Raw genomic sequence first — 24,499 nt, forward strand, 5'->3', positions numbered from 1 at the left:
TCCACTGACGAAATACAAATCAGCTGCTTGGACCCACAAGGTTAAAAGCACACCAGCAGGGCCCAGCGGAGTGGCCTAGCGGCTAAAGTCCTCGCCTCGAACGTGCCAGGATCCCCTATGGGTGCTGGTTCTAATCCCAGCAGCTCTACTTCCCATCCAGCTCCCTGCTTGTGGCCTGGAAAAGCAGTCAAGGGGACACCCAAAGCCTTGGGACCTTTCATCTGTGTGGAAGACCTGGAGGAAGTTCCTGGCTCCTAGCTTTGGATCAGCTCAGCACCGGTCGTTGCGGTCACTTGGGGAGTGAATTAGTGGACAGAAGATCCTCCTCTCTGTCTCTCCTCCTCTCTGTATATCTTTGTAATAAAAATAAAATAAATCTTAAAAAAAAAAAAGGCACCCCAGCAGTCTTTCATTGCCTCTGAGAAGGCAGGACTCTCACCCACAACAAACAGGGCACAAGCAAACCCATGGAGCCCCTACAACTCCCTTGTTTGCAGCAACAAAGGAAGTCCCAAGCAGAAAGTTTCAGGACTCCCTGAAACTTCAAGGATAAAACCAAGTGTCTGGATCTGTCTAAAATTGCAGACTCAGTTCTGCACCAGACAACAATGGTATCACTAATCACTAACGTGAAACGTGTGCTATCAGAGGGTATTAACTTCTGGCTTCCAAAAAATAGATGATATATATTTAAAACGCATGTAATGCATGTAATTAGGAAGAGCTTCATGTCAGAAAAAGCCACAGCTCTGCAGGCTGTCCAGCGACACTTTCTAGAGTCTGTGTTAGGTGGCAAGATGGAATTAAGGCTGCTCGAAAGATGACTGATACAGGGAATTCAACTGAGCTATTAAAACCACTAGGAAAGGAGACAGAGGGCTTAGTGGCAATCACTGGCTTGCTTTGATGACAAAGGAGGGTCGCAAGCCAAGAACCTGGAATAGCAGAATAAGGATTAGCAACATCCTCCCAGGATATCCCAGAAGGACCAAAGTTCTTCCAACTCTTGATCTCAGCCCAGTAATACCAACTTAAACCTCTGGTCTTTAAGGTAAAAAAATGTATTGTTTTACTGACCCCTCCTCCCTTCCCACAAAAAGGGAGGAAGATTAAAAAACACAGCCTACGCAAATGGAATCGAAAAAAATCTGAAAATATACATCTATCTTAACATGATTTAATTATTCATTTGAAAGGCAAAAGTTACACAGGAAGAGAGAGAGAGACAGAAAGTAAGAAAAACAGATAGATAGTTCATCAGTCAGTTCATCCTCCAAAATCGCTAGTGGCTAACGCCAAGAGCCCAAAACCTCACCCAGGTTTCCCACATGAGTGCAGGGCTCCAAGCACCCAGCCATCCTTTGCTGCCCTTACAGGCATATCAGGAAAAAGCTGGATTGGAGGCAAAGCAGCCAGGACTCTATTCAGCACTCACACATAACCTACTGCACCCAGCCAGGATTCAACTTAGCATTCATGAATAATCCAATGTGCAAAATGCCAGCCCCTGGAAAAAACTACACACCAAAGTTACCATGCAAATTTCCATATGTACAAGACAACAGCAAATTCTCTTCCGTAAACAGGCAATCATTTTAAATCTGATACACCTTTCCCAATAAAAATAAATCTTAGAAAAAATTATTTCTTCTTATTGGAAAGGCAGATTTACAGAAAGGAGACAGAAAGATACTCCATTCATTTCCCAAATGGTCGTAATGGCCAGAGTTGAGTCAGTCTGAAGCCAGGGGGTCAGGAGCTTCTTCCAGGTCTCCCACACAGTGGCAGGGTCCCATGGCACCGCATCATCCTCCACTACTTTCCCAGCCCATTAGCAGGGAGCTAGATGGGAAGTGGAGCAGCCAGGACACAAACTGGCACCCATACAGGATGCCGGCACTTGGTGGTGGAGGATTAGTCACTTGAATTAATGTCCCAGCCACCAGCTTATATAATTCTGAATGAAAAATTTAAAATAGAACAAACTTTCTGCTCAACAGATGCTATTCCCTCAGATCAACTGCAGAAAAGATCAAGGCTTTCAAATGTCATCAAGATCCCGAGATTTGTCTTCCAAGAATTGGAACAGGGTGTAAGCATAGCTTTACCTGTACAGTCCAGAAGAAAAAGCACAACCAAAAGGAAGGAGTGGTCTAGTCAAACAAAAGCAGACCTGGACAAGTCAAAGGTCACAGTGACAGTTATGGTTTATTCAAAGCATTTCTCTTACCAACTGTCTAGAGGACAAAAGAGCAATAACACGGCTTATTCCGAGATTTCATTCTATGTATGCAATACATAGTTATTTAGACAGCAAGAGCTCCCATCCACTAGCTGACTGCCCACATTTACTGCAACAGCTGCTGGCTAGTTCCAAAGCTAGGAGCCAGCCAATCAATGCAAGTCTCCTATAAGGGTGGCAAGAACCCACTCATCTGAACCATCACTCTCGTCACCAAAGGTTCCACATGTAGGAAGCTGGTCAGGGGCTGGAGCCAGTAATAGAACCAGACACTGCAATATGAGATGTAGGAGTTTAACTGTTAGGCCAAACACCACAGTATTTTCCCCTGAATTTTGTATGAGAATTTTGACAGGAAACCATGGGGTTCCTACTTTGCAGTCCTAATTTGGCTCCTGCAATTTATTCTTATTTCTTAACATTGAAAATTGTTAAACGACATTCACTTTTCTTGATTTAATAATGTAAAAAAGGCTGCAATTGACAAAGCTAAATTTATAGGGCCCTCTGTTCTTTTAGACTAACGCTATTATCATCTACAAATGTATACCGAACTTGACAGAGCTAATGCTGAGAAACAATAAAGTTTATATTTTTGTGTTTATCTTTTAATTCCATTTATCAAAAAATTTTTCTGAAGACTTGTGTTTCAAAAAATTCTTGGAAAATGAAATTATAAGATAAGAAGATTTTGTTGCAAAAATTTTCAAAATCCATGACTTTTTTATAATACACATTTCCATGAATTCTTGGAAGAATGATAATATTTACATATAACTACATATGTATGTTACCATACAGAAGAAGTGATTTAGCAAAATATTTTAAATTGAGAAAAACACACCAAGACAAATTTATCCACAAAACGTGTCACCAACTGAGTTGGATTCTAAAACAGCCTTGGTTCATCTCATCACAGCTATAACTACACAGGAGAGTTAAAGTAATCTGCTCCTTCAGCTCATAAATACAAACAGATGCCTCAAAATATAAAGTGTCTGCTGCCTACAGACAGGATACAAAATACTGCAATGAAAATCCCATTTGTTACTTTTTTCTTCTTTCATCATCATAAAGAAGATTGATTTATTTGAAAAACAGAATGACAGAGAGCAGGAGAGACAGAAAGACATCTTCCATCCATTGGTTTGCTTCTCAAATGGCTACAATACCCATTGGCATGTATGTGGGCTGGGTCTACTGGCAGGCCAACCTGGGCTAGGCTACAGCACTCAACAATGCTCTCGAGAGCCAGAATGGGTGTGGAACAGGCAAGGCTAGGTCACGACACCCAGCAGGTCACATGAGAGCCAAGCCTGGGGGGGGGACAGGCTGGACTAGGCTGTGGCACCGACTGGTAAGAGCTAGAATAGGTGCAGGTAACTGGCTAGGCAGCAGTACTCACTGGGGAGTGCCAGGACTGGGGACCAGCCACACCAGTGTGAGCAGCAATACCCGACAGTACATGCAGGAACTAAGGGCTCAAAGCAGGCCTGGTAGGGGAACTTAGGGAACTCCCCTGCTACACACAGCTCCTATTGGTGAGCACAAAAACCAAGGCTGGCACCAGGCTGGATGAGGCCGGGCTATAGCACCCACTGGCACAGGCATGAGGGGTCAGAGATGGACCAGGCAGGGTCAATCCACATCACACACTGACATGAGTGATAATCAGATGGGATGGATTTAAAACACCTGCCAGTTCACACAAGGGATGGGGGTAGAACAGGCTGGGCTGGGCTGCTGTACCCACAGGTAAGAACTAGGACTTGGGACAGGCCATCTCAGTCTGGGCCATAGCACCTGTTGGCATACATAAGACCTGGAGCTAGGGGCAGGCCTGGTCAGGGAACTTTAGCAACTACTCCCTTGCTGGACTGTTGCTTCCACTAGTGAGCAGCAGGCTGGGGATGGGCCGATCTGGGAGTGGGCCAGGCTGGGCGGGACTGCTGCACCAGCTAGTGTACAGAGCCAGAATGGGTGCAGGCCAGCTGAGCTAGCCTGCAACACCAGCTGGCAAGTGCCAGGACTCAGTGAGAGTCATGTTAAACAGCACCACAGCAGGCACAAGATCCGAGGCTAGTAAAATGCCTGGCAGGAGAACTGTGGGCACTCTCTTGCTAGCCTGCACCTATCACTGATAACCACAAGAACCAGGGCTGGTGGCAGGCAAAGCTGGACAAGGCGGCACACACTGGCATGAGAGCTAGTTCTGGGGGTGGCGCAGGCTGAGCTAAGCCACAGCACTCATGCTTGTGCACAAGAGCTGGGTGGGATGTGGGCTGGGCTGGGACAGGGCCCAGCAGAGAGTTATCTGGGGTCAACCTGACTAAGACACAGTACCTGCTGATAGATCTGAGGACCAGGTCTATGGCAGGCTGGCTGGACTGGAACTGCAGCACCCTTTGGTTCGTGTGACATAAGCAGTTGAGGCGGAACTGACCAGGCTACATCCACCATTATGTGCACTGGCTGGTGCAGGTGACAGACCACACCTCACCTTACACACAAGACTCAGGTCTGAAGTCATCCCAGGCGAGGTTTCTGGCGGGACTTCTCAACTAGACCACTGAACTCAGATCCTGACCACAGGGAAGATCACAGGATTTGCCAACCTTGGAGTACATGTATTGGAATTAGGCCTCCTCAGTTGCTGATGCCTGCGCAGTGGACAGCATGTCCAGATGCACACGGGGGACATGACAGCCAGCTCATCTAGCCCAGCAGAGGACAGATTGGACAATTCTCCTGGCCTAGCTTTGCAGCATGTTCCTGGATCTGTAGATGTACTAAGGTGAACTTTTCAACCAACAGACCTTGGAAAGATTTTCTCAATCGTGGAGCAACAAAACCAACATCATCTCAGGGCTGTCTAAGCCACTGAAGTAACACCCCTGTAACACTCTTCCGCACATCGGAGTCTCTGGGGAGTCATCAAGGGATCGTCTCCCACTCCTGGGTACTGATGAATTTTGACAGCAAGGAGTGTCGTCTCTCCCTCCTCCACTGGGCACACAGGAGAAAAAAACTAAAGACTGAAACATGTGTCCCGCTCACCCTAATCAGAGGCCCACATGGGCACACATCTCTCTAAAGTATGTATATAATATTGAAAATAAATTTTTAAAAGAGCAGAGTTAAGTAAAATACAGGATATTTAAAGTTAGAAACAATGTGTCTAACTTTCTAATGACACTAAATTTTACTTACTTAAAAGAGCAAATCTGTGGCCCACATGTGGGTGCTGGTTTGTGTCTCAGCTGCTCCCTGCTTATGCAGCTGGGAAAGCAGCAGAGGATAGTCCCAAGTGCTTAGTCCCCTGCCACCCACATGTGCTAAGTTCCTGGCTTCAGCCTGGCCCAGCCTTGGCCTTGCAGCCATTTCGGAAATGAACCAGTGGATGAAGATTTCTCTGGCCCCCTTTGCAATTCTCCCTTTCAAATAAATAAACATTTTAAAAAGTTATTATTTCTGTCATGAAAGCCTCTGAAGTGTCATTTATTCAGTCATTTCCTTCACGAGGTTGCACCAGCGCATCAGGTTCTGTCTTCGTAATAGACTATCCCAAAGGCAAAGTGATCTTATCCTCCAATGTGAGATCATTCTGCTTGCTTTCAAGACCTGCCCTCCAAAAAAGAGTATTCCCTTTTTTAAATTTCTTTTAATTATTCTTTATTTGAAAGCCAGAGGTAAAGAGACAGAGCTATCTCCCATTTGCTGGTTACATCCACAAAGGCCCACAAACAGTAAGGGCTGTGCCTGGACAAAGCCTAGAGCCCATTACTCAAACCAGTCTCCCTTAGCTCAACTACTTGAGCCATCACTGCTGTTTCCCAAGGGGCATATTAAGAGGAAGCTGGCACTGGAAACAGAGCTGGGTTTCTAACCCAGACACTCCAATATGGGACAGGAATGTCCTCAGCAGCATCTTAACAGCTGTGCCAAACACTCACCCCATTTCCCACACCTCTCCTTCTTAAAAATATTCGCACTCAAAATTCTCTTTTCCTTTTCCCAATTGTGTCAATTTTTAAAAAGACTTATTTCACATTTATTTCAAAAGCAGAGTTACAGAGAAATACGGACAGACAGATCTTCCATCTTCTGGTTCACTCCCCAAACAGCCACAACAACCAAAGCTGGGTTAATCCAAGCCAACAGCCGGGAGCGTATTCTGAGTCTCCCATATGAATATGTCAGGCTCTGCTACTTTCTCAGGGCTAAAATCCAGCAGGGAGCTGCACTGGAGGTGGAGAAACCAGAACTCTAATCAGGACCCTATGGGAATGCCAGTACCACATGCAGAGGCTTAGTCCTCTATGCCATGATGCCTGCTGCTGTATACTTATTTTCAACTGAGAAGACTTTGCTTCATTCCTTGAAATATCTAGACTGCTAACATTTAGTTAGATTTTCTAAACATGTGTAAAGAAAATGCAAACTGCATTTGCATCACATAACCATAAATTAACACAGTGTTAAAAAAAACTCAGTCCAACTAAATCTATCTCCCCTATTTTAGCATCAGTTATCGAAACAGCTTACTGAAGCAGATCTTTCATTTTCACAAATTAGGGAACACTAATTTACAATAAATTGTAGCTGCTTTTAATGTGGCCTTCCACAAAGATATAAAAAAAAACAAAAAAAATCAATAAATAAAGTGACCTTCCACAAACTGTCCAAACTCACCCCACCCCGCACACACTCACCCCACCACACACACACTCACCCCACCCCGCACACACTCACCCCACCCCACACACAAAGAATCTGCAGGCTTTCACTGCTTCAGGAGCTCTGACAATTGTGGCTTTAATAATACAAGGGCTTCAAATTTCTGATAGTAAAAGAAAAAAACCCAACTGGCTAAAAAGCACAGATTTTCTATGAGATTAATGGAGAAGATGAGGTTTATTTCAAGAAGAATAAATAAATTGTTATTTGTGCCTTTTATGAGCTATACACACTGATATTAGGCTACATTATACACACAAACTTCCAATGGAGTTTAATTGGCTCTTGCATACATTCCTGGGATGGAAACCCTCATTTGTTTTTTTTTTTTAAGAAACCAGTGTATTTAAAGGTGTTTATCTAAATTTTGTGGCCAAATTAGTGCTGAATATTTTTCCTTTACAAATGCTCTGCTCATGTGGCAAAGGGCGCCAACAGAGTGACAGACTGGATTTCACAGGAAAGTGACTGTGGGGCATTCTACATACATAAACTGACACAGGGCCATTGCCTTGCTGTAGCAAGATAAGCCTCTGCCCATGGTGTTTCCATCCCATACGGGTGCTATTTTCAGTCCTGGCCGCTCCATTTCCGATCCAGCTCCCTGCTAATGGTAAAGCAGTGAAAGACAGCGCATGTGGGAGACCCTACAGAAGCTCTTGGCTTCACACCAGCTAACTGAAGCCCCTGGGCAGTGAACCAGAGGGTTGAAGATAACCCTCCCTCTAACTCTGCTTTGTAACAGTGCCTTTCAAAAAAAGGGGGAGCGGGGCTAGCATAAATCCCAGATGCTCATATTCAACTTAGCTCCCTGAAAATGGCCTGGGAAAGCAATGGAGGTTGGCCAAAGTCCTTCAGTTTCAGTACCACATAGAAGCCTAGAAGAAGCCACTGGTTCTTGGCTTCTGACAGGCCCAGCCCTGGCCACTGTGGCTATTTAGGGAGTGAACCAGCAAACAAAAGATTAATCTGTCTGCTCTGTTAAATCTGCCTTTCAAATTAAAAAAAAAAAAAAAAAAATCTTCAAAAATAAGTAAATAAATATACAAAGTACAAAGCTAGATGTGTGTTTGCTTTGTCTGAATAGTATTATGTCACACAGCCATTTTCTCACTGTTAATCATGTCCTCATAAGGATGTTAAAGTTCTCTGGCATTTTATTTTGTTTTAAAGGACATCTTAAAATATGCTATCAAAAATTAGAAAATGAAACCCGGCATGACAGCCTAGTTGTTAAGTTCGCCTTTATTGTGCCAGGACGCCATATGTGCACCGGTTCATGTCCTAGATGCTCCATTTCCCACTCAGCTCCCTGCTTGTGGCCTAGGAAAGCAGTCGAAGACAGCCCAAAGCCTTGGGACCCTGCATCCACGTGGGAGAGCCAGAAGAGGATCCTTGCTTCTGGCTTCAGATCGGATCAGCTCCAACCATTGAGGACACCTGGGGAGTGAATCATTGGCTAGAAGATCTTTTTCTGTCCTTCTCTCTGTGAATCTTTCCAATAAAAATATATAAATCTAAAAAGAAATTAAAATGGAATCTATAGTTTCAAGGGTTTCATAAAAATTATTTGTATATACTAAATTGTGATTAGCTGAAAGCTACTAAGCATTGAAATAAAGCCTGACTACATGAAAGGATTAAGAAATAAAAGACACGGTCTGATGTTCAGCAAGCCTGTGGTCAGCATCTCGTGAGTGTGACTAATCATGTGCACTGCTGAATGCCACGGTGCCTCGATGCTTCCTCTTATCAGTCGAAGCCCATGACGCCACGCAGACAGGTATATGCTGCACTTTCCCAGCAACTAGAGAAACAGCACAGAAGCGCAGGCAGCGACATCAGCAGCAGGCTCAGCCCTCATACACACGTCATACGCATGGCCACCTGGCTCTCCAGTGCCCACTGGGTCAGCATGTACCTACAGGGCTCACAAACTGATCAAACACAACACACAGAAGCAGCACTGTGTGGCTTTGAGATCACAGTTCCGCAGCTCCAAATATCATAGAGGTGAAGAACTGGTCATTCCATCATATGCAGAACATAAAATGTAAAGATGACAAATACTCTGTGTTAGCAAAATTTCAAGAAATTGAACTGGAAACCACATTTAGTTAATATTCCCTTGTGGGAGAAGACATGGCCTAGACAAAACACCTAGGTACTCCCAACTTCCCCAAATGCAAGATGCTGCAAGGATGAGGTAAACATCTGGCCCAAGGGGACTGGGAAAGAGAAGCACTTCCTTGGACATATCAGCCATAGTCCATAGGGTTCAGGCTCAGTGTTGTCCCCAAAAATCTATCATCTTTGCCGTCTCGGGACTTAGGCCAGATCTACAATGGTGGAGCAAAAACACAAGCTCCCATAAGCCATACTCTATTTGGCATGCCCTTAGACAAGACAAAAAATGTTCTACTGGGAGCTGGCACATTGATTCAATTGGCTAATCCTCTACCTCCAACCACCAGCATCCCATACAGGCACCAGTTAGTGACCCAGCTGTTCCACTACCCATCCAACTCCCTGCTAATGGCCTGGGAAAGAAGTGGACAACGGCCTAATTCCTGGGGTTCCTGCCACACTATGTGTGTACCAGGAAGAAGTTCCTGACTCCTGGCTCCACATCAGCTCAGCTCCAACTATTGCCGCCATTTGGGGAGGGAGCCAGTGATGGAAGATATTTCTCTCTGTCTCTGCTTCTCTCTGTGAATCTGCCTTTCCAATACAAATAAATAAACCTTGAACAACCAAAAAAGGTGGGGAGGGATGCAGGAAGGCAGAAAAGGATGGAATGAGGAGGGAGGGAAGATTTCTATTAAAATAGCCAAGAAAATGCTTAATAATTGTTAGATAATCACTAATGGTCATGCCTTCCAAATTCTTAAAAAGTCATGACATATGTAAGTACTTTATATAATCTCCCCATATAAAGTTATGAATAAGCTGCTCAAATGTGACTACTCACAAATAATGCTAAGGGTGATCACAGCTCTGCAAGCTGAAATGGCCAGGGAGAAGCACCAAAGTAGCAGCTAAGTGCTTCACCCCATTCTGCAGGCTAAGGCCCCAGAGAAGAAGCTGGGCATCCTCCTGTAAGTGGGATGCCAGTACTGCAGACAGATGCTTTATCTGATATACCACAACTCCAAGCATCACTGCACCCCTCATCTACTTTCTTTTTTTAACATTTACTTATTTTTATTGGAAAGGCAGATTTACAAAGAGAAAGATCTTCCATCTGCTGGTTCACTCCCTAAGTTGCCACAATGGCCGGAGCCAAGCCAACCTGAAGCCAGGAGCCAGGAACTTCTTCCAGGTCTCGAACGTGGGTGCAGGGTCCCAAGGCTCTGGGCCATCCTCCACTGTCTTCCCAGGCCACAAGCAGGGAGCTGGATGGGAAATGGAGCAGCCAGGACATGAATTGGCACCCACATGGGATACCAGTGCGTGCAAGGCAAGGACTTAGCCACTAGGCTACTGCACTGAGTTGCAAGAACATTTCATGTTTTCCATAGGAAGTCTCTTCTCAGGTATGTGATACACAATCTTCTCCTTCCAATCTGTGGGTTCTCGAAGGGGTGTATGGGTAGAGGCGTCGCACTATCCCGGCACCCTGCTCTGCACTGCTCCAGCCTCTCTATGCCTCAGCCACTCCTCCACTGTCCCTAGCCCTCAGCCCTCAGTACACTTGAGGTCCTCAGACGCACACCAGGCTGTATTGTTCTTGGTCTCCCTTCCATTAAAACCACCTGTTCCCAGGATCTGCCTTCTCCACAGTGTTTTCCTTTTATGTCCATACCTGAATACCCCTCCATGCTCCTCTGCCACTGTCTCCTACTGGCACCCAATGGGATGCTGGGATCACAGATGGAGAACCAGCCTGACAGGACAACGTGCCAGCCCCAGCACAGGGGACATTTGATACCACTTCTTCAGGCACAAGCATGGCCCTTTCACAAGTACACACTAGGCAATGTATGTCCCTTCTCCACCTGTCTGACTCATTTAGGTGAATGCTACAGTCAACACTGTATGTTCTCACAAAATCACGCATTTGGACAGTGGACACCACTGCAAACATCCAGTCTAAAATAAAGAAGGATCAAGTAAATGAAGAGAACACTGAAAGCATGATCAGAAGACTACTGCACTATATCCATTATTCCCAAGTTAATAAATAGATTTAATGTATCTCAGATCCCCACAATTTAATCGAAAATGAGAAGACCAATTCTAAAAATCATGTAGAATAGAGCAAAAATTTTCAGAAGAACAAAGTGGTGAATTACTTAACACTAATTAACAAGTTTCAAGTCTCAAGCTATAACAAACTTGGCGTGGTTTTTAATAAAGACAGAGCAGAGCACAGTCCAGGGGCTGCCACAGTGGCACGAGCGGATGAAGTTGTCAGCTTGGATGCTGTCATCCCATATCAAAGTGCCTGTTCACATTCCGGCTGCCCCACTTCTGATACAACCGCCTGTTAATGTGCCTGAGAAGGCAACAGAAAACAGCTCAATCAAATCCAGAATGAACAAATGGGACTACATCAAACTAAAAAGCTTCTATACAGCAAAGGAAACAATCAACAAAATGAAGAAGCAACCAACAGAATGAGAGAAAAATTTGTGCATACTACACAAGTGATAGGGGACTAATATCCAGGATTTACACAGAACTTCAGATACCCAGAGACAGAAAAGAAAAAAAAAAAAACCTGTAACAAAATGGACAAAAGAAATGAACAGACATTTCTCAAAAGATCAGGTTCAAATAGCTAACAGACATGAAAACATGCTCAGGCTCCCTAGCCATCAGAGAAATACAAATGAAAACCACATTGAGGTACCACCTAAGTCCAGTGAGACTGGCCTACATTCAGAACTCAATTAACGGAGGGCTGCGGGAGAGGACGTCTAGCTTGGATCCCGAACCCAGTCCGCCATGTGCCCATGGCTCATGGCGGGCTGGGCCCGGACATGCCTGGGTGCGGCCTGCTTCCTTCTGGGGTGAGTACGCCGAGGGGGGAGGCCTCCGTGACTGGGCATGTCCGGGACCCACCCAACACCCTCATTGGGTGGTGGGTGAACGGGATTGGGGAGGGGCGCAACCTCGGGCCTGCAGGATTTAACCTCCGGCTGCCAGAGGCGAGCCGAGGGCTGCGGGAGAGGACGTCTAGCTCGGATCCCGAACCCAGTCCGCCATGTGCCCATGGCTCATGGCGGGCTGGGCCCGGACATGCCTGGGTGCGGCCTGCTTCCTTCTGGGGTGAGTACGCCGAGGGGGGAGGCCTCCGTGACTGGGCATGTCCGGGACCCACCCAACACCCTCATTGGGTGGTGGGTGAACGGGATTGGGGAGGGGCGCAACCTCGGGCCTGCAGGATTTAACCTCCGGCTGCCAGAGGCGAGCCGAGGGCTGCGGGAGAGGACGTCTAGCTTGGATCCCGAACCCAGTCCGCCATGTGCCCATGGCTCATGGCGGGCTGGGCCCGGACATGCCTGGGTGCGGCCTGCTTCCTTCTGGGGTGAGTACGCCGAGGGGGGAGGCCTCCGTGACTGGGCATGTCCGGGACCCACCCAACACCCTCATTGGGTGGTGGGTGAACGGGATTGGGGAGGGGCGCAACCTCGGGCCTGCAGGATTTAACCTCCGGCTGCCAGAGGCGAGCCGAGGGCTGCGGGAGAGGACGTCTAGCTTGGATCCCGAACCCAGTCCGCCATGTGCCCATGGCTCATGGCGGGCTGGGCCCGGACATGCCTGGGTGCGGCCTGCTTCCTTCTGGGGTGAGTACGCCGAGGGGGGAGGCCTCCGTGACTGGGCATGTCCGGGACCCACCCAACACCCTCATTGGGTGGTGGGTGAACGGGATTGGGGAGGGGCGCAACCTCGGGCCTGCAGGATTTAACCTCCGGCTGCCAGAGGCGAGCCGAGGGCTGCGGGAGAGGACGTCTAGCTTGGATCCCGAACCCAGTCCGCCATGTGCCCATGGCTCATGGCGGGCTGGGCCCGGACATGCCTGGGTGCGGCCTGCTTCCTTCTGGGGTGAGTACGCCGAGGGGGGAGGCCTCCGTGACTGGGCATGTCCGGGACCCACCCAACACCCTCATTGGGTGGTGGGTGAACGGGATTGGGGAGGGGCGCAACCTCGGGCCTGCAGGATTTAACCTCCGGCTGCCAGAGGCGAGCCGAGGGCTGCGGGAGAGGACGTCTAGCTTGGATCCCGAACCCAGTCCGCCATGTGCCCATGGCTCATGGCGGGCTGGGCCCGGACATGCCTGGGTGCGGCCTGCTTCCTTCTGGGGTGAGTACGCCGAGGGGGGAGGCCTCCGTGACTGGGCATGTCCGGGACCCACCCAACACCCTCATTGGGTGGTGGGTGAACGGGATTGGGGAGGGGCGCAACCTCGGGCCTGCAGGATTTAACCTCCGGCTGCCAGAGGCGAGCCGAGGGCTGCGGGAGAGGACGTCTAGCTCGGATCCCGAACCCAGTCCGCCATGTGCCCATGGCTCATGGCGGGCTGGGCCCGGGCGGCCAGCGTGCCATTTGGCGCCAGGCTGTGCCTGCTGGCCGCCCGGCCGGGGAGCTCTGGGGTATTGGACATCTGAATCGCTGCTGAGATAGCTCTAGAGTGACCCCACTGTTTCTGGGATCTGAGTCAATCCTAAAGATTCCCAATGCCAGTAACTCTTCCTTTGAAGAACTTCCAATCCCTTAATAATGCTGAGCTTTGAACACCTATCAAGTAAAAGATAAGCTCCGGCTTGTGTAGCAGGCTGGCACCTAATGGTCCTCGGAGCAACCACGTGCAGGTGCGTGATTTACAGCTAGGAACGGTCCCAATCTGGGATGCCACAGCTGGGATGAGGTTCCCACCAAGGGGTGTATGTGCTGGAATGGGGGCTGCGTTCTATCTAGGAAACAGTTGCAGTCACCCGAGGCACTAGTGTGGGCTGGGATTGGATGCACCAGGCCGGTTCAGATCCCAGCACCATCTGGTGTTATGGAGAAACAGGGTAGATGTGGGACTGACTAGGCTGGGTCTCAATCCCCTTCTGAGCCATGTGTGAGCTGTATGTGGGTATGGACAAGCCATGGCTGGGCTGAAACATCCAACAACAAGAGTCAGAATGGGGTGAAAGCCAGCCAGGAAAAGCCACTGTTCCTGCTAGGACAGGAGGTGAACTGAGTAGGGTTGGCTCAAGAACCCCCTGGCAAGCGCAAAATCTGGCATTGGGAGGGGTTCTGATGGAGGAGCGTGGGCAACTCCTCTGGCAGGACACAGTCCCTGCAGGTAAGCGCGAGAAGCATGATTGGAAACAGCCCAGAATAGGCCATGGAAAGTATCCCACTGGCATGCATTCGGCATGGGTCAGGAGCAGGCCAGGCTGAATCAGTTCATGTCATCCTCTGGCAAATCCGATCACCAGAACAGAGTGTGGAATGGGCCGGGTTTGGTTGCGACAAAACCAGTACACATTATGGAACGCCAGGGCGTGGTTGCCTGTACTGGATATGAATGCAGCACCCATCCAGCACACGTGAGATCCAGGAAGGGAGGGGCAGAGCTGGCGGTGGGGTTAAGGGGCTGGTCCCCTCGCTGGACAACCACTCCCACTGGAGAGTGTTGGCTGGGATAGAGACAGACACGACTAAGCAAGGCTACAACACCTGTGCACTGCATGTGGACAAGATCAGGGCCACAGCATCAGCTGGCAGAAGCTGGCACTGGGGACTAATTCTGTCGAGTCAAATCACAGGACCACCTAAAGAGTGCATAAACCGGGACAGAGAGACCTGGGAGGGAAAAAGTGGGTTCCCCCTTCTTGGGTCACTATTCCCGTGGGAGGGCATGAAAACTAGGACGGGGGCTGGGATGGCTAGACAGAGGCACTCAACAACATCTGTGAGGGCTGGATGGTTGAGTCGATTAGATAGAACTAAGCTTTAATACCCATTGACAAGTACCAGAGCCAAATGGGATGGGGGACAGACTGGTCTTCTGCTACACAAATTGGCAAACCAGGGTAGGGGGCAGGCTTGGTGGGGGTTATTGTGGGTCGCCCCGACTGGGCTGCAGCTCCCACTGGTTGATGTAAGGGCCGAACCAGACTGGACTGCAACACCCATTGGTTCCAGTGCAACTCGGGACTGAAAACAGAACCAACACAGCAATTGCAACCACCAGCTGATCAGGGTGATGGACTGTGCCGGGCCCTGTGCTTGCTAGAACATACAAGAATCTGGTCTGGGAATACCTCAAAGTATCTTTGGAGATCTCCCCACTTGAACTGCTGGACTCAGAATTCTAACCAAGAAAAGACAGAAGACAGAATAGGACAATCATTCATCTCAGCTACATGTTGGCAGCGAAATATGGGACAAATGGAGACTTCATGATGGACCATATCAATCAGTGGACCACCTCATCGAGCGAAACTGGCAGTGACTCATAACTGGAGAACTATTAACTCCACTTGAGCACATATCTCAGAGCATGCCCCACATTCGGGACTTGGGGTGGGCGGGAAACCGGGTGGGGCTTCTCCCTCAATATCCCCTTTTACCTCAGATACATGATGGAAACAATATGGACATAATAGCATTGCCCACCTCCCTATCCCCCTGAACCTTTTTTTTTTTTTCTTTCTTTTTTTTCTTCTCTTTCTTGATTTTCCTTCAACTATAGTTAACTATGTAAAGATTGTCAACAACAATACAATAAAATGGATTATAAAAAAAAAAAAAAGAAAACTGCTATTCAGTATAAACTCTGGGAAAAACAAGTCATGATCATTGTCATTTTACTTTTTGTTTTAAGACACGAGAAAATTAAATATGTTGTTGACAAATCAAAAAAAAAAAAAAAAAAAAGAACTCAATTAACAACACCTGCTGGCATGGATGTGGGGAGAAAGGCACCATCCTTCACTGCTGGTGGGAGTGTAGACTAGTACAACCACTGTAGAAATCAGTGTGGAGAGTGCTTGGAGAATTGCAAATAAACCTGCCATATGACCCAGCTATCCTGCTCCTAGGAATATACCCAATAGAAGTGAAATCTGCATGTGAGAAGGGGATCTGTAATCCTGTATTTACAACAGCACAATCCACAATAGCAAAGATATGGAAACAATCTAGATGCCCACCCAAAGAAGAGTGGTTAAAGAAACTGTGGTACATCTACTCCCTGGAATATTATTCAGCTATTAAGAAGAATGAAATTATTCTATTTACAACCAGGTGGTTCCAACTAGAGACCATTATGCTCAGTTTAATGAGTCAATCACTAAAGAAGAAAAACCATATATTCTCTCTTACATAAGGAAACCAACATGGAAAGTGTAACTCCAATAGTCCAATCCATACTGTTTTTTTTTTTTTTTAATTGTTTGATTTTTTGGCAGTATCCCATGTGTCTTGATGTTTTTTATTTCAGTTTGGTTCATTCCAAATAATCTCTTTTCTCTAGTTGAATTCATCATGGGCTCATGAATTATACGATGGCATCATTTCTCCCAAGAGACTTTTGTGTTTCCTTTTTGTCATCCATGTGTTGGTTACTCAGTGGCGCGGGTTTTTTTTCATGGTAATTTGTTGTTGATGTTGTTGTTGTTGTTGTTGTTGTGGCTCTTCTAACCCATACCAGTTGTTGACCTTGTTTCATGGCTCCTGAATTATGGAAATGTATACTGATGGAGTACTGGGGTCTATCACATACAGACGTGGGGGTACAAAGGAATGTGCATCCCTGCATCCAGACGAAAGATGGACTCCCAATGGAACTGTTGGACATGTGTAGGCAATGGGATGCTGGACTGTCTGACATTGTCTGTACCAGCAATGTCGGGGTACACTTAAATAAGAGACTGATAGAATCATGATTCCTTATGAAGGACTACACTATTGTAACAAAATGGGAAAAATCTGACGGGGGTGGGAGATTTGGGGGGGCGGGAATGCCAGGCTATACAAAATCGTAAAAAAAAAAAAAAGAGCAATGCTGAGCTTCCCACTGCCTACTCCCACTCTGCCTCCCCAGGCCAACAGAGGAACTGCTATCCCATCAGGGTCTCTCAGACCACCCAGGCTGTAGAGTCAGTCCCCTTTCCTAGACAGATTCTACTCCCACCCTTAATTATCCTCTCATTCCCCAGGGAGATAGGATAAAATGATATGACAAGTAAGGAGAACAATCTCTTCCCAGGACTGCCACCTCTCCCAAGGCTGAGAATGGGAGCCCACTCAAACAGCAACACTTAGACTCCAGCAATTCCTCAGAACTTCACGCTTTCCACCTTTATTTTAAAATTAGCAGACTACAGAGAAGGAAGTTCTGATTGAAGCTATAAAGCAGAAAATATTCTGAGTTCAAGTCTTGTATTTAAAATTACTCAATCCTAATAATTCCACATAGTTAAAAATCAGCAGTAGCTTACTAAATGCAGGTTTTCAAAACTGAAAAGTTTCAAGCTCAGTGCAATGAATCTGCTAAACACAGAGAACACACAGAGGAGGTTCATGATGATGATGATGATGATGATTAAGAAAAAGATTAGTAGGATCTGGTTTTTTTTTATCTAGGAAAATGGTTATCTACTAAGAGTGGAATTATAAATAGCTCCACTTCCAATTATATATTTCTGTACTGACTGAATTTTTCCAATTATTTTTATAATCAGAAAAAATGAGTGGTTTAGGAAAAGTCAACATAAACCTCTAGTTGAGACAGAAATAATAGAATGGTAAAAGTAAAATTTTAAAAGCTAATCAAACCAATTAATTTTGCCTGTGCCTATTTTCTCTAAATTTAGTTTAAAAAAAGAAAAACCAGAAGCAGGTTTAATCTGTTTGCCTAACATTTTCTCCAGAGTCCCAGAAATATGTAGTATTTTTGGACAAAGATTTTCATGAGTGTATGAAGATTTTCCTAGTCTACTAAGCTACAGAATGACTTACTGTAGGGAAGCAGCACAACACTAACACTAATGCAAGAAAACTTCCTTCTCTGGAAGGTTTGGAGTCAAGGAAAGAGATGGGAAAGTCAGAAATAAAAGAAGCTCATTTTCTTTATAATCTACACCAACATAGCTTAAAGGATTTTAGAAGCATAAAGCCAACTGAAGGCCAGCCTAACTTCATAAGTGCAGAGAACACAGGACACGCAGCAGCCTCTGGGCAGCTAGCACTGGGTGGGCACATGTGGAGGCACCTCTGGCCACAGCTCCACAGACAGAGCCAGGCATTGCCATCCCAAAGACCAGAGGCTGTGACTCGGGGCCACCAGTATCCAGGCATCACAGCAGCCATCCGAAACCCAGAGACAGACAGTCAAGACCATCTTTGTACTGAAGGACACCGCGCTACATTCACTGGCACTGTGAGCTGTGTTGCGCATCTTCCCATGGAAACAACCCAGAGCAAGACTACTACCTGTTGTCTACTCCACATCCTGCAGACTTGACACAAAGCACACCTCCTGCAAGTATTCTCAGTGTCTTGTAGTTGAAGATGGCCAATGGCCTTCCAGGAAGAAAAGCTGGTAAAGGATGACACTAAGTCAAGGGCAAAATGAAGACACTCAAACCTAACAAAGAAATGCTTGGACCAGAGAGAGCTCCTAGGGAGAAAGTGGGCTCTGAGGAGTGTGGAGATGGGCTGTGGAGGACAGCAGTGGGCTGGGGAAAACTAGCAGGTTATGTGTATACGGAAGGCAGCACAAACGGCATGGGAACAGGAAAACTTGGTCACAAACAATCCATAGGGACAGAATCTCAAAACATGAAATTACGGAACACACACAAAAAATTAAGATGCATAAATGTCCTATAACTAATGAGTCAACATAAATATATCAAGTATAAAGCAGACACTATGGGTTAAGAAAATCATTCTAGGAACTCTAGCTTCAGGAACTTCAGAGCAACATTACAAAATAACATATAACAAACAAAAATGAGGTCAGCAAAGGCCCATAGAAACATTTCCTTAAATTAAAACAGGGACTGACATTGTAGCGCACAGAGGGTTATGCCATAGCCCACAATGATGGTCTCACATACTAGAGTCCTGATTTGAGTCCCAGCTGCTCCACTTCTCATCTACCTCCCTGCTAATGTGCCTAAGAAAGCAGCAGCAGATGGCCCAACTAACTTTCTCTAACTCTTTAAAATAAATAAATTTAAGAAAAAATCCAACAATAAAAACCCAAAAGCACATTTCTAGAAAACATTCATTTGGCACAAGCCTATGTCCAAGAGACCTGTGTGGCTCACAGCTGTACCAGGCAGTGACCAGAGCACAAGAGGAAGCAGAACAGGCAACGCTCAATCCGTGGACTCTCAGCTTTCTAGAAAAGGAAGTTCTGACTAAAGGCTGCCTGAGGCCTTTCCCACTTCTCACAGACCAACTGACAGGGCACAGCAGCCCAGGCAAGACGGGAGCAAGGAGCCTCTTCCAAAGGTCTGCACATACCTTGCACAAACACAGGGCCCACAACATGCACTGTGAGGGGTCAGGGCATCACAGGAACACACTTCAACTATTATAGACATGTAGAACAAAGCAAAGTAAGGAAAACAGCCTCAGGAGTGAGCACCCAGCTAGTATGCAGCCCCATACACCCGGATACCTGCCCACTGGTTCATGAAGCAGCCCCTGCCCAACTGCAGGAGGAAGAGAGCTGAAATGTAACCCCTACGTTCTTTCTTTCGCTAGAGAGTAGACGCTGTCTTAGAAGCTACCTCTCCTAGTCTATCCTAGAATTTCACACATTAAATGAAATGGCCTCCACTGTCCTGAGCACAAATGAAATCCCAAATGTGGACAGCACTGCATTCTCAAAGTCATACTAAGAACGACCTACTGATTAACAAGGTAGCACAAAACACTTCCAGGTGTTATCCAATCATCTTCTTTCCCTTGCTACACTCCTGAGCACTCAGGCCCTTCCGAGTTCACCACCCCACAGCACATGACAATCCTTTTCATGTCATCTAGGGAACAGCTTCTTGCTGATCCACCCATCTACAGGACAGCTGAGCGGCAGTCACAGTGGGAGGACATTGTGCAGTGACGAAATGGGTGAAGTCATATTTTAAGGGGAGAAGAAGAAGAGCATAGTGCCTACATTTGAGCCGACAGTTAAGACACCAAGGTCCCACATCCGAATGCCCAGGTTCTTTACCTGGCTCCACTTACGACTCCAGCTGTCTGCTAAGGCACATACCAGAGGCAGCAGTACTGGGATCCTCACCCATGGGAGAGATGCAGATTGAGTTACCAGCTCCCATCTCTGGTCCCCGGGCTCCTTGATGGCATTTGTGGAATAAATCAATTGCTAGGAGTGTTCTCTGTCACTTCATATTTGCTTCTCAAATAAGTGTTTTAAATTAAGTGTGCACAGCTGGTTCATGATGGTCTCACATAATTGGAATCTTGGTTTGAGTCCCAACTGCTCATACACACAAGTGAATAAATTCTGTGGGCTACCTCCATATAGAGGCAACCAATGGAATACTGAGCCTGAGGTTACTACCCACAGAAATTTGTGATTCCCATTAGATGGCAACAAGATGCAATTTTCTCATAATTTTTCTTAATTTTTTTTTAAGTGCAGTAGATTGAATTCACAGGCTCCTTTGCTTTGTAAAAGATCTGGAAGGCAGAGGAACAGACACAGAGGAAAACAGATCTTTCATCTACTTTTAAATGCTGATTCACAACCCAAATACCTACAACAGCCAAGACTAGGCCAGGCCAAAACCAGGAGTCAGGAACTCCATCTGGGCCTCCCATCTGGGTGCAGGGACTAAGTACTTGGATCATCACCCACTGCCTGCCAGGTACATTAGAAGGCAGTGGATCACAGGTGCAAAGTAGCTGGAGCTCGAACCAGCACTTCAATATGGGCTTGGGTGACTCCTCTGTCACAACCATACTGGGCTCCTAAGGACACTTGACTTTGCACCCACTTCCCTTTAACCATGCAATTACTGTTTTCAGGATGGTGGTACAGGCATTCATCATCTAATCAATTCAAAGCATCTGCTAACATGCAGTGTCATAATCATATCATGACCCTTTCAACATAAAAACATAAAGAATATTTTGAAAAATAAAACTAATTTCTGAACTGGGGGAAAAGAAAAGGCTAAAATAGCAGACAAGATATCACAACTCTGCACATCATTAATACTATAGGGTCTTGGGGGACATTACCCTAACTTCCTCATCTTTGAGTGAGGGCACGTGAAAGATGCTACACACAAGACATGTTCAGAAGAGCACAACACAAGACAGTCAACAGACACTACTCCTGAAGCCAACTCAGAGCCAGAGCACTTGCATTTCATCTTACAACTTCTCTGGGGCTAACACTGAAGCCTAGTGGGTAAAGCAGTGCAAGCGCCCCATACGGGTGCCAGTTCAAGTCCTAGCTGCTCTGTGCTAATATGCCTGGGAAAGTATCAGGGGCACACTGGGCCAGACACCATGGCCTATAAGGTAAAGTCCTTGCCTTGAACGCAACGGGATCCCATACGGGCACCAGTTCTAATCCCGCTGCCCTGCTTCCCATCCAGCTCCCTGCCTGTGGCCTGGGAAAGCAGTTGAGGATGGCCCAAAGCCTTGGGATCCTGCATCCACGTGGGAGACCCAGAACAGGATCTGGGCTCCTGGCTTCAGATCAGCGCAGCATGGCCATTGTGGTCACTTGTGGAGGGGGAGTGCATCATCGGATGGAAGATAAAGAAAAAAAAAAGTATCTGAAGCTGGCCCAGGTGATTGGGCCCCTGCAGCCATGTGACAGATGTGGAAGAAGCTCCTGGACCCTGGTTTCAGCTGGCTCAGCCCTGGCCACCGTGGCCACTTGAGCAGCAAATCCATAGATGGAAGATATATCGTCCCTCTCTTTCTCTCTAACTCTTGCTTTCAAATAAATAAATAAATCTAAATTTTAAAATTCTACAACTTCTCAAGTCATCATGAGAATTAGCTGGGGCTGCTCCTCTACTGTGCTATCAAAAATACTCAATTACTTTCAAAACACACATTAATAGCAATGTGTAAAATTTCTTTAAAAAAAAAACACTACCACAAATGATTCTTGGAGACCAGAGAGACTTAAGTATGATATTAAGCTATTGATATGGAACCAATGTGGTAAGTATTTTTTCTATTCTTTCAACATTATGCATACTTTTAATTTTTCTTAACAGAAATTTGGGGGGGGGGGACCCACACTTTTAACAGTGGTACTAACTTGTCAATACACTAGTTGTACTGACTAGTTTTCTATCAATTCTTCAAACAGCACCTCACCTTTTACCTCTGTGATGCAAGCCAAGGCTAGCTCCACTAAGACACGCACATACAACCCCAGACCCTGCCAGTTTCCTACCCTGCTCTTCAAGACAAAAATCAACCTTGTGAGAAGTGAGCCTCCACTTGTGTCTGTGCATGTAAAACCACAGCGCCCAGGAAAGCCAACAAGGACAGGTCTTGGCATCACAGACTTTTTGTTCCGAAAAGCATGCCTGAGAGGCTACATCCGAGGCAGAGAGTTGGGAAAGAATGTCTGCTTGCAGGCTCAGGAATGAAGAGTCTGAATTAAACTGTGGACAGAGAGCCTCCAACTGGAAACTAACCACCAACTAAGATTATTTGTAGAGTTAATTCAGACAGAAGTCAGAACTGTACAGGAAAACCTGCCTCCAGATGTCTTCACCCAAATTTTCTCTCACAGCTGTAGAGTTAGCAGCAGTCACAGGCCCCATTTTCCTGATGCACTGTCAAAGAGGAGACTCGCCCCTAACCGATGACAGCTACGGTCACGAGCCCACCAGGAACACATGGCCAAGCTAGGGCGTGGTGTGCTGAGACACACACCACTGCTCTCCTACACACAGGAGCATCTGTACACTGGCATTTCCTAGTGATTCATCCAAATTCACTCACTACTGCCCCACTTCAGAAAGCCAAAGTGTCCTCCAATGTCCTTTACTATCACAAACAGGAAGGAAATTGAAAGAAAAAAAAGAACAAAATATGGTTAATGAAACAACAGAAATGGGAAATTTCTAGAATGAATTTAGGTCTTTCATCACCTAAAAAGCATCCAAGCCTAAATTAACTATTTCACGATGGCAAAAAATCGGCACAAGTTAAGAAATTTATCACACTACACTAACACATGCTCATGTCTGTGACAAATACTAGATGATTAATACTGTAAGAAAGCAGATGTTGAAGAACTTCAAGTCCTCCTCCGATGTAGGTACACTGCATTCTCAGGCACATCTATAACACTCTCACAGGCAGGTGCTGCGAACAAAGCAAGGTTGGATTGCTGTGTAGGAAGGCAAATCCTCACATCAGAGAGAAATGTAACACGGCTAACATTGTAGCAAATTTCCTTCAACAGACGACAAAATAAACCTTGCTAAAATAACAGTAAAAGTACTGGAAAGGAGCTGAAGTCCATACCTTCAGTGAAGCGAGTGGATGTTCCGGACCTAGCAAACTCCAGTGAAAGGACGCCAGATCCTCATCAGGTAGAATGTGATTTCCTGAAACACAAACATGGATGATGTAAAAGCAAGTATGACGGTGACACCAGGGACCTTGGGGAACCCCATACACTGTAGTCCCTTCCAAATCTAAGTAAACGATATTCCTCACATTTTAGCACAAAACCACACTCAGCAGCGACATTCTATACAGTTGCTAGGACCCACGTGGATTCCCCGTGTGTCCCAACAGCGTTCTGACTGAGGGCTGCAGAGGCTCACAGCCCAGTGTTACAGCAAGCACCAGTGCCTCATGCAACACAGTTCAAGATTACGTGAACTAGGTTCAACAACCAAAGGTAGAACCTGCATGACTATAAAATCTTTCTTAGTAAGACTAAACACTAGAAAGTAACTACTGATCATGACAGAATTAACCACCACCTGCTTCCCTAGATTTCTAATATCACCCACAAATACCCGTGACAATGTGACAAAGTACACCCCCAGCAGCAGTCAGGTTGTCTTATTCAATCACCTGTGCTGTGCTGGGAGCTACAAATGCCTTCAATGCAGAAACTATCACGGGGTGACAAGGAGCACACACAGGGGTACTCGTTCATGGTAGTACCTGAATGCCTGACAGACTAACATCTTAGGTATGTCATTTCTCTGAATGTAACTTGCAAGTATAATTCTCTAAATAATCCTTGTGACTTTCATAACATGATTTAATCATTTCCACATTAAAAGAGAAAAAAAAGATTCATTGATTAACTGCAAACAGGTTGCACAAAACCAGGTGAGATCACCTACAGCTCTACCCAGGCACAGCGACACACCCACACAGCACTCAGCAAGGAGCCAGGCTCGGCACTGCTGTGCTTCCTTTCCTGTGGCCTCCCTCCAACAGGCTGCACAGGACCTCACTGTCAAGTAGGAAGTGCTAGGGACTGTCTCTGAAGATTCAGCTTGGATCTCTTCAAAGTCAATTCCAACAGAGGA

General features: G+C 46.3%; 1 protein-coding gene across 4 annotated transcripts in view; it reads right to left on the reverse strand.

Moving 5' to 3' along the window:
• FAM120A (family with sequence similarity 120 member A) overlaps positions 1 to 24,499 on the reverse strand; it is a 115,340-nt gene that overhangs the window by 62,330 nt on the left and 28,511 nt on the right. For all 4 annotated transcript variants that reach the window (XR_009246647.1, XR_009246648.1, XM_058672739.1 and 1 more), the window contains exon 3: positions 23,472 to 23,554. Coding sequence is in view for 2 of the 4 variants with exons in the window: in XM_058672739.1 (XP_058528722.1) it covers positions 23,472 to 23,554 (83 nt within the window). In the remaining 2 variants the exon portion in view is untranslated. The remainder of the gene's footprint in view (positions 1 to 23,471; positions 23,555 to 24,499) is intronic.

Source organism: Ochotona princeps, chromosome 14 (assembly GCF_030435755.1).
Source record: "Ochotona princeps isolate mOchPri1 chromosome 14, mOchPri1.hap1, whole genome shotgun sequence".
In the NCBI taxonomy this organism is placed as follows: domain Eukaryota; kingdom Metazoa; phylum Chordata; class Mammalia; order Lagomorpha; family Ochotonidae; genus Ochotona; species Ochotona princeps.